Raw genomic sequence first — 16582 nt, 5'->3', positions numbered from 1 at the left:
ATCTGGGCTATCTAAAGCCAACTCCACAAAAAATGCTCCGTGGCTAGTAGTACTACAGAAAAACAAAAACTAAAGTATAATTTTTCGTTGTAACACATTTTTTATGGACAAATCTGAGGGGGCACTAGCCCCCAATTGGCATGACACCTCTGCCCTGGACAGTACATTTTTTTGGTGGAATAAATATCAGAATTGGGCTGCCTGTGTGAACACAGCCATTGTGACCATAGCAACGCTATTCCTCTAACGCTGTCGTCTCACGTCTGACTTTATTGTAGACCGGGGTGTATTCACTAGGAACTAAAGAGAACGAAACGGGGCTGGACCTTGGTGAATTTGTCAAATAGAAACGCTAGTTTTCGTTGCAAAACAAAACGGTTTGGACTAATGATTACACCCCGTAGTAAATGTTCCCTCTCTCCCAATTGCCAGCATCTGTTGCTCATTTCACAATCGTCCCGCCCATGCTGTGCTGTGCCGGCGCTCCGGTCTATTAGTCAAAGAGTTCTTCTGGTTTAGATGACTTTCTACTGTCGCTACTCTCCTACTATGCAGACAGAAAACTGTCACTAAAGAAGACTCGTCACAGGTAAGTGGATATGGGGACATTTTAACTTTTTTATTTTCTATGTTTAGCTTTGTGTTGTGAAAAGGGAGGAGAGAGATCTCAGAGTAGTGACTTGCTGTTTCTCTGGGGGTGATCATTTAATCGGTGCAAAACATGAACTTTAACAAATACCATCAAGTTTACAGCGTTTTTCTTCTTCGTAGGATTCATTCAGATTTTTAGGAGAATTAAATCAAAAGAGGGGAAAGTATTTTATTATCATCATTATTCAACTGAATGGGGAAAAAGGTGATAGATAGCACAGCCAAGATTATAAAATACATTTTAAGACCTTTTTTAATGTAAAATGTTTGCTGTCTCTATTTTCCACCAAATGTCAAAGTTTTCACAGATGTGTTGAACAGGGCTAATCTGAGGATCAAGGTTTTCCTTCCATTCCCTGGTCATCTATCTTAAAACAAACACTGAAGATTAAGTCAGGGAAAGTAAATAGTTGACATTTTAATGACCTCCGTCTTACAGTAGTTTGATAAATGTTTACTGATGAATTTATTACATTTTGGTATGTTTCAAAGATTTACTCTACACTACTTTGACAACACAAACTGAATCCAGGACAGCTGAACGCATTCTTCCTTCTCCCTACTCATCCACCAGCCCAACGACAGGCTCATGTGAACTACAATCTCAAAACTGTGTTTTAACATTGATAATCAACGCATGCGATATGGGCTTGGAAATATATGGCCTTTTAATTTATTTTATTTCATCAGCGAGACAGAATGTAACCGTTCCACAGCCATACAGCTATGGATGCTGCCATCTAACCAAACTACACTTCCTCAGGAAAGCTTGCACACAGGTGTCCGGAGCACGCTAGATGGCTAACTCCAGAGGGGGGTGTAGATGTCTCCCACACTACCTCCGGAGGTGGACGTCTGTCTGGTTTACAAGCACTGTAACATGGAGATGTCTCCCACACACAGACTCAACCTTTTGTATCTGTGTCATTCTAGGGTATGTGACAGAATGAGTAGTGCCATTTGAGGCTACCTTCATTTTTTAAAAAGTAGTCAATTTTCTTCATAATTGTCGGATCCCTCCTGGTGACCTGGTTGGACATGACTCCAACAGGGTCACCAAGAGGGATCAGCCAATGAATTGGAAGTCCCACCCAGTTGACTACATTAAGTGGGGGAAGCACTCAATGGCGCTGCCCGTGCTAATACAGACTTTGGGCCACTAAAGTTCTCTATCATTCTCTATTCTGCCACAATACCTCCTGGAGGTAGTGTGTGAGTCATCTACTGTACCCCACATACCCCTAACTGAGTGGTACAGCATATAGACAATAGCTCTCCCACATCACATGCCCCTGCAAGAATGACCTTTAATACCAGTAGATATATATATATATTTTTTTTTTCCTCTTTTAGCCCAATTGAAAATGTAAAGGCTTTTCTAATATCCACACTCTTTTGAATCGTGGCATTGATCAAGTGTGCAACACTATGTGCGGTATGGTTTTAGATGAGAAGCTTCTGGATAGTTTGTATTGCTATCTTTCTTTTGTTAGTCTAAATGTTACGGTATGCTAATAGCTGCACTCCCACATGAAGCAGGAATGTGGCTTTGGCCACTCCGCATCCCAAGGCTAGGGTAAACAGACGTTAAAGGAGTATGTATTTCACTCATGTAAATCCAATCGGAACAGAATGTAGTGCCCTAAGGCCATGTTATCCGCCCAGCACTGTGTTTACCATGTCATTGTAGTCAGAGGGAGGTGACGGATGAGGTATAGAAGTGTGTGTTCTCATACAGGTGCTAATGATTGTACTCTGTCAGAGTAACTGTTGACATTCGAAACGTTCCTCGTGGTTCGTCACAGCCAGGGGGAGGAGCATGTGAACAATACATTGATTGGTCCAAAGGCCCTTTTTTTGTTTTTTTTTACATTACTGTTTTATTTCTATATAGGCCCGAAGAAATTCCTTCTCACGACCCTTAAATTCCTTCTTACGACCCTCACAAACTTATATGTACAATTGAGAGCATCCTGTCGGGCTGTATCACCGGCTGATACGGCAACTGTACCTCCATGCAACTGCAGGGCTCTCTCGAGGGTGGTGAGGTCTGCCCAACTCATCACCGGGGGCACACTGCCTGCCCTCCAGGACACCTACTGCACCCAATGTCATAGGAAGCCTAACATGATAATCAAGGACATCAACCACCCGAGCCACTGCCTGTTCACCCCACTATCATTCAGAAGGCGAGGTCAGTACAGGTGCATCAAAGCTGTGACCGAGACACTGAAAAACAGCTTCTATCTCAAGGCCATCACTGTTAAATAGCCATCACTAGCCAGCTTTCACCCGGTTACTCAACTGCACATTAGAGGCTGCTGCCCTATATACACTGCTCAAAAAAATAAAGAACACTTAAACAACACAATGTATCTCCAAGTCAATCACACTTCTGTGAAATCAAACGGTCCACTTAGGAAGCAACACTGATTGACAATAAATTTCACATGCTGTTGTGCAAATGGAATAGACAACAGGTGGAAATTATAGGCAATTAGCAAGACACCCCCAATAAAGGAGTGGTTCTGCAGGTGGTAACCACAGATGACTTCTCAGTTCCTATGCTTCCTGGCTGATGTTTTGGTCACTTTTGAATGCTGGCGGTGCTTTCACTCTAGTGGTAGCATGAGACGGAGTCTACAACCCACACAAGTGGCTCCGGTAGTGCAGCTCATCCAGGATGGCACATCAATGCGAGCTGTGGCAAGAAGGTTTGCTGTGTCTGTCAGCGTAGTGTCCAGAGCATGGAGGTGCTACCAGGAGACAGGCCAGTACATCAGGAGACGTGGAGGAGGCCGTAGGAGGGCAACAACCCAGCAGCAGGACCGCCTACCTCCGCCTTTGTGCAAGGAGGGACAGGAGGAGCACTGCCAGAGCCCTGCAAAATGACCTCCAGCAGGCCACAAATGTGCAAGTGTCTGTTTCTGACTGTTTGAGCAGACTCCATGAGGGTGGTATGAGGGCCCGACGTCCACAGGTGGGGGTTGTGCTTACAGCCCAACACCGTGCAAGATTGGCAAATTCGCCACTGGCGCCCTGTGCTCTTCACAGATGAAAGCAGGTTCACACTGTGACAGACGTGACAGAGTCTGGAGACGCCGGGGAGAACGTTCTGCTGCCTGCAACATCCTCCAGCATGACCAGTTTGGCGATGGGTCAGTCATGGTGTGGGGTGGCATTTCTTTGGGGGGCCGCACAGCCCTCCATGTGCTCGCCAGAGGTAGCCTGACTGCCATTAGGTACCGAGATGAGATCCTCAGACCCCTTGTGAGACCATATGCTGGTGCGGTTGGCCCTGGGTTCCTCCTAATGCAAGACAATGCTAGACCTCATGTGGCTGGAGTGTGTCAGCAGTTCCTGCAAGAAGAAGGCATTGATGCTATGGACTGGCCCGCCCGTTCCCCAGACCTGAATCCAATTGAGCACATCTGGGACATCATGTCTCGCTCCATCCACCAACGCCACGTTGCACCACAGACTGTCCAGGAGTTGGCGGATGCTTTAGTCCAGGTCTGGGAGGAGATCCCTCAGGAGACCATCCGCCACCTCATCAGGAGCATGCCCAGGCATTGTAGGGAGGTCATACAGGCACGTGGAGGCCACACACACTACTGAGCCTCATTTTGACTTGTTTTAAGGACATTACATCAAAGTTGGATCAGCCTGTAGTGTGGTTTTCCACTTTAATTTTGAGTGTCCAGAATCCAGACCTCCATGGGTTGATAAATTTGATTTCCATTGAGAATTTTTATGTGATTTTGTTGTCAGCACATTCAACTATGTAAAGAAAAAAGTATTTAACAAGAACATTAATTCAGATCTAGGATGTGTTATTTTAGTGTTCCCTTTATTTTTTTGAGCAGTGTACATAGACATGGAATCACTGGTCACTTTAATAATGTTCACCTACTGCTTTACTCATATATGTAAATACTGTATTCTATGTTTTAGTCAATGCCACTCTGACATTGCTCATCCTACTATTTATATATTTCTTAATTCCATTATTTTACTTTTTAGATTTGTGAATTGTTAGATATTACTGTACGGTTGGAGCTAGGAACACAAGCATTTCACTACACCCGCAATAACATCTGCTACATATGTTGTGTGTGTGTGACCAATAACATTTTATTTGACTTATCACAAGTCAGTCATCATGACCCTCTTCTTGTCTGGTTTAGGGTTAGTGGGTTTACCAGGGTTGAGCGGGGTTAGTAGGTTTGAGCAGGGTTAAACAGGTTTGAGCAGGGTTGTCAGAGATGGTACATTTTGACAGTTACTCTGCCATCACTGTATTGTTCTGGAAGGATGAAGGCTTCACCTGGTCAGAGGGAGTTCCTGGTACCATGATCCATCAGTGGCAATGAACAGTCCAAAGTAAATGCCCATCTGCCCCTAAAATAGAGGGATCTGAAAGAATACAGAGAGACTGTATTTTTGGGGTCAAAGGTTTAATTTAAAAGGGATTATAGGGAGCAGCTCTGACACGGTGAGGTAAAGTTTGCTCTCTCCATTTTATCTATGTCGTTTCTCCTCTCTCTGTCTCTCCAGACTGTCATGTGGTAAGAGAGGCCCCAGAGTAGTGTGCACCTCTGTGGACTCATTTTACAGTCAACTCCAGCCCTCGTCTCTTTCCCCGTTGCTCCCCTGAAAACCCGAACATCCTCCTCAGAAGGACATCGGTGACTCCCCTCTACTCCCCACATTCCTCCTCAATGGAGGGTAGAGGGCACACACGCAGCCGGCTGCTCAGGCTCAGGTCCACGATGACGAGCATGGGGCTCCAGAGGAGGCTATGGCTGTGCTTCCTGGGTGTCAGCTTCCTGCCAGTCATCTATATCATCTATTTGAACCTTGAGATCACCTGGCGCATGGACAACCTGAACCTGACACAATTCCCTGGCATCTGGTACACACAGGAACCCAAGAGGTAAACCAACAACGATGCAACAATCTAACACTCCTGGTGGAAAATATTACACTTCTAACAATGTTTCCATTCACAGTTTGTGAGTGAAGTTATACTGTATAAATAATATCACGACGGCTGTGACTGAAACGGCAAAGTTTCGGGATAATTTTGTAAATGCCGACAAAATCATTTGTTTCGTTTGACATGGTGGGATCTTTTTGTGTCTGTAAAAAATGTATCATGTGAGAAATGGAGGCAGAAACGCCTTTTTTATAAGCAAATATTAATATAAGAAACATCATATAACCTGGGAAACCATGCAGTTCAGAAGGCTACAGGTTCAATAGTTTATGCACGGCCTCCATGCACGGCCTGCCTGCACGGCCTCCATGCACGGCCTGCCTGCACGGCCTCCATGCACAGCCTGCCTGCCTGCACGGCCTCCATGCACAGCCTGCCTGCCTGCACGGCCTCCATGCACAGCCTGCCTGCACGGCCTCCATGCACAGCCTGCCTGCACGGCCTGCCTGCACAGCCTACCTGCACAGCCTACCTGCACTGTATCTGCCAACTGTTGACTAAAGCACACTTGACAAGACCAGAATAGGCACATTTGCTATTTAACCCAACAGTTTTTGTGACAACTATTGGCAGAGTTGAAATGCGATGGAAACACATTTAACTTTAGATTTTTTTAAATAGAATATTTGCTTGAATATGGGGCGGCAGGGTAGCCTAATGGTTAGAGCAGGTAGCCTAATGGTTAGAGCAGGTAGCCAAATGGTTAGAGCAGGTAGCCTAATGGTTAGAGCAGGTAGCCTAATGGTTAGAGCAGGTAGCCTAATGGTTAGAGCAGGTAGCCTAATGGTTAGAGCAGGTAGCCTAATGGTTAGAGCAGGTAGCCTAATGGTTAGAGCAGGTAGCCTAATGGTTAGAGCAGGTAGCCTAATGGTTAGAGCAGGTAGCCTAATGGTTAGAGCAGGTAGCCTAATGGTTAGAGCAGGTAGCCTAATGGTTAGAGCGTTGGGCCAGTAACCGAAAGGTTGCTAGATCAAATCCCCGAGCTGACAAGGTAAAAATCTGTTGTTTTGCCCCTGAACAAGGCAGTTAGCCTTGTGGGTTGTAATTGTAAATAAGAATTTGGTTTTAATTGACTTGCCTCGTTAAACTAATAATAATAATAATTAAATAAAAATCTGTCACCAATTGAATGGAACCCTAGCCACTGTCTGGGAATGTTAAATGATTAGTGTTGTGTAATTCAAAAGCAAAGATTCGGAGGGATTTTAATTTATTAAAAGGCTGAACTAGTGGAATTAATGTATGAACTAGTGGAATTAATGTATGAACTAGTGGAATTAATGTATATACTGTATGCAACGTCTATTCTTTCTACCTTTTTTATTTATTTATTGAAAATCTTCCTGGTTGCTCGGTTTGCCAAATGACTAGGCGTACAGAGGGACATGGTTCACCTGCCTGAGATCATGGAGATTTAAAACCATGGGATTTAAAAAAAATCAAATGCTTACTGTCTTCCTGCAAGTCATATCAATGTAGCCACACACAGGAAGCAGCTGGGCTAACATTAAAACCAATGGAGAGCAACAGGATGGGGTTACATGTGAAATGTCAGCCTGGTAGTAATGTCAGAGTAGTGGAAGCAGCTGTATTTCTCTCGCTGTGAGACTAAATCATACGTTTGAGTGGTTTAAGGTTCAGCAGGTCTGTCATTTTGATGGCCTGCCTGCCTGTCTGTCTCTGCCTCTCTGCCTGTCTGTCTCTGCCTCTCTGCCTGTCTGTCTCTGCCTACCTCCCTCCCTGCCATAGCCCTTGGGTTTCACCTAAACAGTGATTTTTATCTGAATGCCAGTTATTTGAAATCGGCCTGTACTGCCACTCCTTTTTGTTCCAAACGGTCTCTCCAAATGCATTTTTGCTTTGGGGTCATTGTCTATTAACACAAATGGAGATCACTGTATTTAGACAGGCCGGGCAATGATGAATGAACAGTTTATGGAGAAGGGGAATTCTGCTATTGCACGACAAAAACTTTAGCATTTCTGTGGAAAAGGGGGATTTTTTTTACATCAACCATCGGTTTTTCTGTCTGCTCGAGAGCCTCTTATGAGAGAATGTATAGTCCATGATGCATCAGTCCTTCAGTTGTATTTCCTGGTGGCGACTATCACCTTTCTGATCTCAGATTGTCACAGGTATCGGTTACGCCCTAATCCAATTTTGGTTTATTACCTTTGTCCTTCATTAAATGACTGGAGGACACAGGTCCAGATATGACTCAGTGCATTGGGGCAATATTACTCCGTAGAGCTCTTTGACATTTTGTTGTACTGAAAATACATCCAGACACAATCAGGCCTTATTGTTTATTTAATATAAGTGCACTTGGCCAACATCAATGTGGAGGATACAGGTCATTTTATGAGACGGACGATTGTTGTCTTTCCCTACCAAACACGATGCAGCTCTACCATTGGCACATTGAATAGCATACCACTTCTCCGTACTGTTTTACTCCGAATAAATCAAGACTGTCCCGGACGACAACAACAAAATATTGGTCGACCAAAGCCTATCGACCAGTTGAATAATTGGGGTCAGCCATAATCCAGACTCGACCACAAATTAGCCTGGAAGAAGAGAAGTTGTTGGTTTGTGTAAAATACATTTCAATAATGGTGAAATCTGACAACACTTTATAATGACTAGGCTCAACCCATGTTGATAATATAATAATGTTTAGAAAGACATTTTAGGTTCAGCTTCTCTGCTCAATTTGGGTCACATGACCACAGTTGACAGAGCGTGTGCTGTTTCTGCTGAGTCAGATACAGAATCAACATATTTCAGCTGTTACTGAGGAACTTTTGTTTGTGTTAGAGAAAGATGTACGTTTTTCCACAATTGGGTAGCAGGAGACAACGACATTTGACACATTTGACATTACCCAGGACAGTTAAGGTGACACCGGTTTCAGCTCGAAGGTGTGTATTTTGTCTCTTGCCAGGTTACATGACCCTGAAGAACCTCTTGTTGTCAATACGCTGTCAGATAATAGTAGTATCGCACCACCAACACCTTTAAGTTTAAAGGTGAAGTCCACATCCCCTGCCAGAGTCAGACCGTCAACAGAACCTGGAGCCAGGACTACCAAGGGCTCTGATCTTAAAGGTGCTCTCCTCAAGTCCGCCAAACCAACAGAGCCACCCTTCATTGGCGACAGCTACTACAGTGAAGATGCCCCACCTCAAACAGTGAGTTGAAGTTCCTTTTTCTGAGCTGTCCCTGTTACTCGATGTGTTTGTTGTGATTGCTGTCTACTTCAGAGACCTTAGAAGGCCTGTGGTCTCCTTGCAGTCAATGCTGACTGATTGTACTTTCAGACATATGAAGCATGGAAGCCCCACTTTGTTATAAAATAAGGACAGTGGATATCTGTTAAATCTCAGTCAGATGACATGAGTGATACTCTAGTTAACCACCAGATTACACAACCCAAAAGGTCATCAACGTGTAATTCATACAGCAATTTGATAAGCTCTGGGCCATCTTAAGCAATCTCCATATTACATTATATGGAAATAAGCCCAGTTGAATAATTACCTTTTTTTTATTTAACTGCAGGTCTGCATGGTAAAATTCCACCACTAGTTCAGTGACTAGTGGACTTGATGTTCTGCAATGATGTTGGCTGGTGTTTGCGTGCGTGTTGGATGTCTAGTTGAATGAATGCCAATGAAAACTGGCTGGTGTTTTTTCTTTGGGCTCACGTATAATGGCAAATATATGACATGTTTCCCAGACTGTGTTCTCTTGCTCTTACCCTCCTTGTGTCATCACTATAGAAGAATGTTGCAGCGTCATCACACGGTCAACCGAGACAAGGAAAGAACATTGTACATTTCATATGAACAATGGCTGAGGTTCATTTGTCAAAACAGTCATTTCAGTTTAAAAGGAATTCTGCTTCCTATTTTTCCTATAATATAGACTAAATACGGTCGACCACAACAGAGAACACTCCATGTGGTGGTTTCTCACTGGACTGTTTCGTCTTGATATCTTTCATAATAATCTTTTATAAGACAGATAAGATGTGAAGCGTTTATTTTATCCTGACATGTGGGTGGTAAAGGAACGCCGTACGGTTCAATGCAATCTCTTTATCTCTACCTTTTATTTTGTTTAGTGGAGTGGTATGCACAACTCCCATCAAACTCTTTGTCTGCTTATCTCCCACTCGTTGACTTTCCATGATTCAGTGTTCCTCAGAAACAGTGAGTAGTTACCCTGATGATGAAGACCTAAATGGCCTCGTTTGATACAAGACCGTAGCAATGAGGGGACACCGAGGTTCGGAACCTTCTTTTTAATAAAAAAATAAGTCATGTCCATATTATGTTGTGTGGAACGTTATATATATATATAAGTTAAATAAATAACAGTTTTTTTATTTAATAAAATAATATATATATATTTGTAAGGCCCGAGGGATAAGGGAGGTTCTTAGGTGCAACGCAGAGTGCCTGGACACAGCACTTAGCCATTGTATATTGGCAATATGCCACAACCCCCCGAGGTGCCTTATTGCTATTATAAGCTGGTTACCAACGTAATTAGAGCAGTAAAAATACATCATACCCATGGTATACGGCTGTCAGCCAATCAGCATCCAGTGCTTGAATCACCCACTTTACAATGACCTTTGTGTAACTGCAGGTCTGCATGGTAAAATTACACCGTTCGTTCAGTTTTAATGATGCTGATGTTGAGTCACTTAAATGTTCTATAAGGACATTAGGTTGTGCTGGCCCCCTGTACCGTGACAATGACAGGATATGATGTCATAGTACAGGTTTCCCAGAATCTGTTCTCTTGTGCTACCCTCTTTGTATCATCGCCATAGAATGTTGTAGCGGCATCATCACGCGGTCTACCCCAGTGCTGAGTTCATGTGAGTTCATGTGTAGCGGCTAATAGCTATTAGGCTATGTGTTTGTAGATGGACTGAGGTGAATGAAGCGACAGCAGCCAAGGTGATAATGTCTGGGGTCATTTTTACTTGTTTTCACTGTTCTCCAAATAGTATTTTAGAGTTTTGCAATTGTATTGAAATACAGTAAATGAGCTTCAACTTTCTGAACGTTATTCCATCCAGGACTGTCCAGACAGTATTCGTAGCAGGGTGCCCCAGACCGACTTTGGGGTACGGTATCTGGGCAGGATCCCTGTGCTTCAGTGGGCCAAGCATGCCACTCCAGAACAGTACCAGCGCCTCCGACTGTATCCAGGGACTCATGGCTGGGCAAACCTCGACTTTAACAGTAAGTACTTTCAATGCATGTTGACAGGAACGTTTCAATGTGTTACTCCATACCAACTATTGTTTGAAAATTAGCTGACAAATCATGTTCACATGCTGACGACAAACAATTTAGTTCCACATCGTTGACTGCCACTGTCTAACTCCAGTGCGCTTATGATCCTCAATAAAGATGTAACATGGCTTCAGAGAAACACGACCCTTTATGGTCAGTCGATTGAGTACATCTGCACAACTTCACAGATGCATGGGAATATCATATCAGCTCACATCTACAAGAGTAAACGATAGAATGATTACACTGTTTTTACCCTGTGGACTTTACCCACGCCTCCCAGCTAGTGAGACGAGACACTGACAGTTGAGTGTAGTAGTCGTCCATTGGAAATGTGCGCGAGGCAGAGATTTTATCTGTTGGTTGGCTGTCTTCACCAGTTATTTTATTACATTGGAATGAATTTGTTGTTGCAGCTCTGGTGTCGACCCTATCTGTTCTCAACACGTCAGCCAACTGGCACATGTTTGATGACTGGGATCGTCGTAGCAACGGCTCACGGTGTGTCCGCTGTGCTGTCGTGGGCAACGGAGGAATTCTGAATGAGTCAAAGAAAGGCCATGAGATTGACCAGCATGACTACGTATTCAGGTGAGACGCTGTCTTTGACCTTGTTTAGTCTTGACTTCCTCAATAGCCTGCGGGGGTGGTTGGACCTTAAGTGGAAGATGTTCCTTGGAATGTGTATTATGTTAGTACAGTTGGCCTTCATCCTGTGTTTAATTTTGTCATTCAGGATGGCCGATTCAAGGGCTCCTCAAGAGTCTGTTGAATGAAGCATGCATCTGGTTTCTGTGGTTACCTGAGTGTGAGGTCAATGACAGTGTTCATGTTCCTTCATGCCGTGGTTCACCGTGTTCCTTCCTGTGTGTCCTGTGTTGTAATTGGTCGTCTTTGACAGTGTTCCTGTGTTGTATAAAGATAATCATTTGGGAGGTGGTTATATCGACAGTTTGGTAAAACAGTATGAGAAAGACATGTGGGTAGAGTCCAGTCCACTCCTGGCCTTTTCTTTTAAGAGCTTTGTCACAAGGGATTATGTAATCAAGATGTGTTTTCTTTGTATATCCCAGCTCCCCCTGAGACACCCGCAGGGAGTGAGGTCATGGTGAGGTCATGGCGAGGTCATGGCCATGGTCACCATTGTCCAGCACCCCTGAAGCAATTTGGGTTAAGTGCCTCAAAGGCACACGGTGGCAGATTTATTTTTTCTCCACCTTGTCGGCTCTGATATTTGAACCAGCAACTTTATTTTAATTAAAAAATTTTAAATGTTTATATTGGTTATTGACAAAGTTCTGTTTCATGCATCTGTTGTTACTCCAGGACCAACGGAGCTGTCATTAAAGGCTTTGAGCAGGATGTGGGCTCCAGAACATCCTTCTACACGTTCTCTACCAACACACTGCGTAACTCCATGAGGAGCTACGCCAGAGCGGGCTACAGAGGACCACCGCTCTCTGAGGTGAACACTTCCATCATGATGATGATGGTTCACGATCACATTTACTCACTGGGAATAAACTTCATCCTCCATTCTTTAATTCATTTACAGACAAACTCTTAACTTTCATTTACATTTTTTTGATCATGCATTCCCCTCGTTCTCTGTCTTTATCCTGTAGGAGACACGCTATGTCTTCCTGCCAGACCATGACAGGGATTATCTGCTGATGAAAGCAGCTGCCACACACACTCCAGTAGAGAGAGGACCAGAAAGGAGCAAAACGTAAGATACCGGATGGGTTCATCTCCATGGAGGTTTTGATTTCATTCCCCACACAGCATCTATGTGGATTTCCATTGTAATTAAATACCCTCAATTATTCCTTCTTTATTTACTAATGTTTTATTTTTTTAACCTTTATTTAACTAGACAAGTCAGTTAAAAACAAATTCTTATTTTCAATGACGGCCTAGGAACTGTGGGTTAACTGCCTTGTTCAGGGGTAGAACGACAGATTTGTACCTTGTCAGCTCGGGGATTCGAACTTGCAACCTTTCGGTTACTAGTCCAACGCTCTAACCACTAGGCTACCCTGCCGTCCCTACGCTCTAACCACTAGGCTACCCTGCCGTCCCTACACTCTAACCACTAGGCTACCCTGCCGTCCCTACACTCTAACCACTAGGCTACCCTGCCGTCCCTACACTCTAACCACTAGGCTACCCTGCCGTCCCTACACTCTAACCACTAGGCTACCCTGCCGTCCCTACACTCTAACCACTAGGCTACCCTGCCGTCCCTACACTCTAACCACTAGGCTACCCTGCCGTCCCTACACTCTAACCACTAGGCTACCCTGCCGTCCCTACACTCTAACCACTAGGCTACCCTGCCGTCCCTACACTCTAACCACTAGGCTACCCTGCCGTCCCTACACTCTAACCACTAGGCTACCCTGCCGTCCCTACACTCTAACCACTAGGCTACCCTGCCGTCCCTACACTCTAACCACTAGGCTACCCTGCCGTCCCTACACTCTAACCACTAGGCTACCCTGCCGTCCCTACACTCTAACCACTAGGCTACCCTGCCGTCCCTACACTCTAACCACTAGGCTACCCTGCCGTCCCTACACTCTAACCACTAGGCTACCCTGCCGTCCCTACACTCTAACCACTAGGCTACCCTGCCGTCCCTACACTCTAACCACTAGGCTACCCTGCCGTCCCTACACTCTAACCACTAGGCTACCCTGCCGTCCCTACACTCTAACCACTAGGCTACCCTGCCGTCCCTACACTCTAACCACTAGGCTACCCTGCCGTCCCTACACTCTAACCACTAGGCTACCCTGCCGTCCCTACACTCTAACCACTAGGCTACCCTGCCGTCCCTACACTCTAACCACTAGGCTACCCTGCCGTCCCTACACTCTAACCACTAGGCTACCCTGCCATCCCTGCCGTCCCTACACTCTAACCACTAGGCTACCCTATACTGTTATCTGTTTATGTTTTTCCCTTTTTAGACCTCCCACATACTTTGGAGGAAATGTGACTGTAGAAAAGTTGAAGATGTACCATCCAGATTTCATACGCTACATCAGAAACAGGTGTGTCCAATTTTTTAAAATGTATTTAAAAGGGGGGGAAGTGAGTCATCTTAGTACAAAGCACATAGTCTTTAGGAGAGTTGTTGTGGCTAATCCGAATCACAGCTGAGCTCTGATTATACACACACACACCTGGACAAAGGTATTAAAGAAACCCCCTTTTGAAGTCCCAACTGTTTTGGGTGGGGAGTCACTTTATGATCGAGAACTCTTCCTACAATGGTTAAAGAGGTCCTCTGATGTTGAGGTTCCAATAATATATGACACATGTGCGTGCACTTCTGTGAATGTTGTTTTTGGATTGAAATGTAACTGATCCCAACCCTGGTTGAGTGGCAGTGCCCATTTTTATCTCCATATAAAATAATTACTTTACAGTGATTTTTTTTTTAATTTTTATTTATTTATTTTTACAATTTTTGAATTGAAAACAAAAATAGCTTCTTAGCAAAGAGAAATTTCTCAAGTGAGGATTTTGCTAAGACTCTCTGGGAGTAGTCTGAGTGGGGAGGGGGAAAACTGAAAACTAGCTGTTATTGGCAGAAAGGTTTGGATCTCTCTTATTGGTCTATTAACTCATTTACCACCTGGTGATGTCACCAAGGAGGCCAGAACTCCATCCCACACCATCTAACACTTAAAGGTAATTATTATACCATGACTCTGTTCGGGTGCATACTAATCAGGCCTGTGTGGGGTTAGCTCTCCTCTCAACAAGGAAAAGGTGGCAGCCAGGTCTGGTCTGTCCACAACCTTTTCTCCAGCAAGGGCATTTTAGGAAAGGACAAAATCCATTGTCCCTGAAGATACTTTTTTGGACACTATTTTAATGTGTCGACCAGCTGTATTGTTAAATGTTCTTTTGTGTTTTATGTCGTAGGTTCCTCCGGGCCCACGCCATGCAGACCAAATACAAGGACATCTACCGTCCATCAACAGGTGCTGTGATGCTGCTGGCTGCGATACACACCTGTGACCAGGTACGGTACGACCCACCAGTGCCATTAAACAATAACTCTCTGGACATGACTGCACTGACCCTCCAGTTGGCCAGCATTTACTCTGACCCTGATAGTCTTCAAAAGCCCTGTAAAACAGAAATACTACATTCTGCTCCGATCACTGCCTAAAGCAAAGGCCCATATGGTAATCATTGTTCTTGAGGCATGGAACACTAGATAAAAAATAAAAAAGGCTGTGACTGCAGCAACTGACCTCTGTCCCCACCCCCTCTCTCCTTCTGTCCCCACCCCCTCTCTCCTTCTGTCCCCACCCCCTCTCTCCTTCTGTCCCCACCCCCTCTCTCCTTCTGTCCCCACCCCCCCTCTCTCCTTCTGTCCCCACCCCCCCTCTCTCCTTCTGTCCCCACCCCCCCTCTCTCCTTCTGTCCCCACCCCCCTCTCTCCTTCTGTCCCCACCCCCTCTCTCTCCTTCTGTCCCCACCCCCTCTCTCTCCTTCTGTCCCCACCCCCTCTCTCTCCTTCTGTCCCCACCCCCTCTCTCTCCTTCTGTCCCCACCCCCTCTCTCTCCTTCTGTCCCCACCCCCTCTCTCTCCTTCTGTCCCCACCCCCTCTCTCTCCTTCTGTCCCCACCCCCTCTCTCTCCTTCTGTCCCCACCCCCTCTCTCTCCTTCTGTCCCCACCCCCTCTCTCTCCTTCTGTCCCCACCCCCTCTCTCTCCTTCTGTCCCCACCCCCTCTCTCCTTCTGTCCCCACCCCCTCTCTCTACCTCTGTCCCCACCCCCTCTCTCTACCTCTGTCCCCACCCCCTCTCTCTCCCTCTGTCCCCACCCCCTCTCTCTCCCTCTGTCCCACCCCCTCTCTCTACCTCTGTCCCACCCCCTCTCTCTACCTCTGTCCCCACCCCCTCTCTCTCCCTCTGTCCCCACCCCCTCTCGCTCCTTCTGTCCCCACCCCCTCTCTCTACCTCTCTCTCCTTCTGTCTGTCGTGTTTGAAAACAGGTGAGCGCGTATGGCTTCATGACTCCAGACTATGTGAAATACTCTGACCACTACTTTGACCGCCAATATCACCCAGTGGGTTTCTTCATTAACCATGACATGAGGATGGAGATGACACTGTGGCAACAACTCCACCGTGCGGGCCTCATCACTCTCTACATGCGCCAATGAACTCAGGAACTAACTCACTCAAGGTTGCTACGGCAACGACCACCTCCCATAGGATTACAAAAAGTCATAAACTGTATATTTATATATTATTGAACAAAAAATATATAAATTCTACATGGTGTTGGTTTTATGAGCTGAAATAAAACATCCCAGAAATGTTCCGTATGCACAGAAAGCTTATTTCTCTCAAATGTTGTGCACAAATTTGTTTACATCCCTGTTAGTGAACATCTGCCATCTGACAGGTTTGGCATTTTAGGCAGAGTTCCTCTGTTCAGTGTCTGTGTTCTTTTGACCATCTTAATCTTTAATTGGCCAGTCTGAGATATGGCTTTTTCTTTGCAACTCTGCCTAGAAGACCAACATCCCGGAGTCGCCTCTTCACTGTTGACGTAGAGACTGGTGTTTTGCAGGTACTATTT

General features: G+C 45.1%; 1 protein-coding gene across 3 annotated transcripts; it reads left to right on the top strand.

Annotated features, from left to right (window-relative positions):
* The first annotated feature begins 442 nt into the window (after positions 1-442).
* LOC109870466 (alpha-N-acetylgalactosaminide alpha-2,6-sialyltransferase 2) lies at positions 443-16325 on the top strand. Of its 3 annotated transcripts, none has more exons than XM_020460986.2 (11): positions 444-589; positions 2679-2845; positions 5209-5587; positions 8598-8844; positions 10749-10914; positions 11385-11559; positions 12295-12433; positions 12594-12697; positions 13944-14027; positions 14908-15007; positions 15990-16325. In XM_020460986.2, the coding sequence occupies exons 3-11, from the start codon at positions 5373-5375 to the stop codon at positions 16158-16160; spliced, it is 1401 nt and encodes a 466-aa protein (XP_020316575.1). In that variant the 5' UTR covers positions 444-589; positions 2679-2845; positions 5209-5372; the 3' UTR covers positions 16161-16325. The 3 variants fall into 3 exon arrangements, with proteins under 3 accessions (XP_020316574.1, XP_020316575.1, XP_031661028.1); XM_031805168.1 differs by having other exon boundaries at positions 2546-2845; XM_020460985.2 differs by lacking the exon at positions 2679-2845 and having other exon boundaries at positions 443-589.
* The last annotated feature ends 257 nt before the right edge of the window (positions 16326-16582 follow it).

Source organism: Oncorhynchus kisutch, linkage group LG25 (genome assembly GCF_002021735.2).
Source record: "Oncorhynchus kisutch isolate 150728-3 linkage group LG25, Okis_V2, whole genome shotgun sequence".
NCBI classification, from domain to species: Eukaryota; Metazoa; Chordata; class Actinopteri; order Salmoniformes; family Salmonidae; genus Oncorhynchus; species Oncorhynchus kisutch.
This window is presented reverse-complemented; position numbering and strand designations above follow the sequence as displayed.

Excerpts from the sequence above, each read along its gene's own strand:
- LOC109870466 (XM_020460985.2), top strand. The coding sequence starts at position 5,373 with ATGGAGGGTAGAGGGCACACACGCAGCCGGCTGCTCAGGCTCAGGTCC. Across the intron at positions 11,560-12,294 it reads CAGCATGACTACGTATTCAG|GACCAACGGAGCTGTCATTA; the intron begins GTGAGACGCTGT and ends TTGTTACTCCAG. Across the intron at positions 14,028-14,907 it reads ATACGCTACATCAGAAACAG|GTTCCTCCGGGCCCACGCCA; the intron begins GTGTGTCCAATT and ends TTTATGTCGTAG.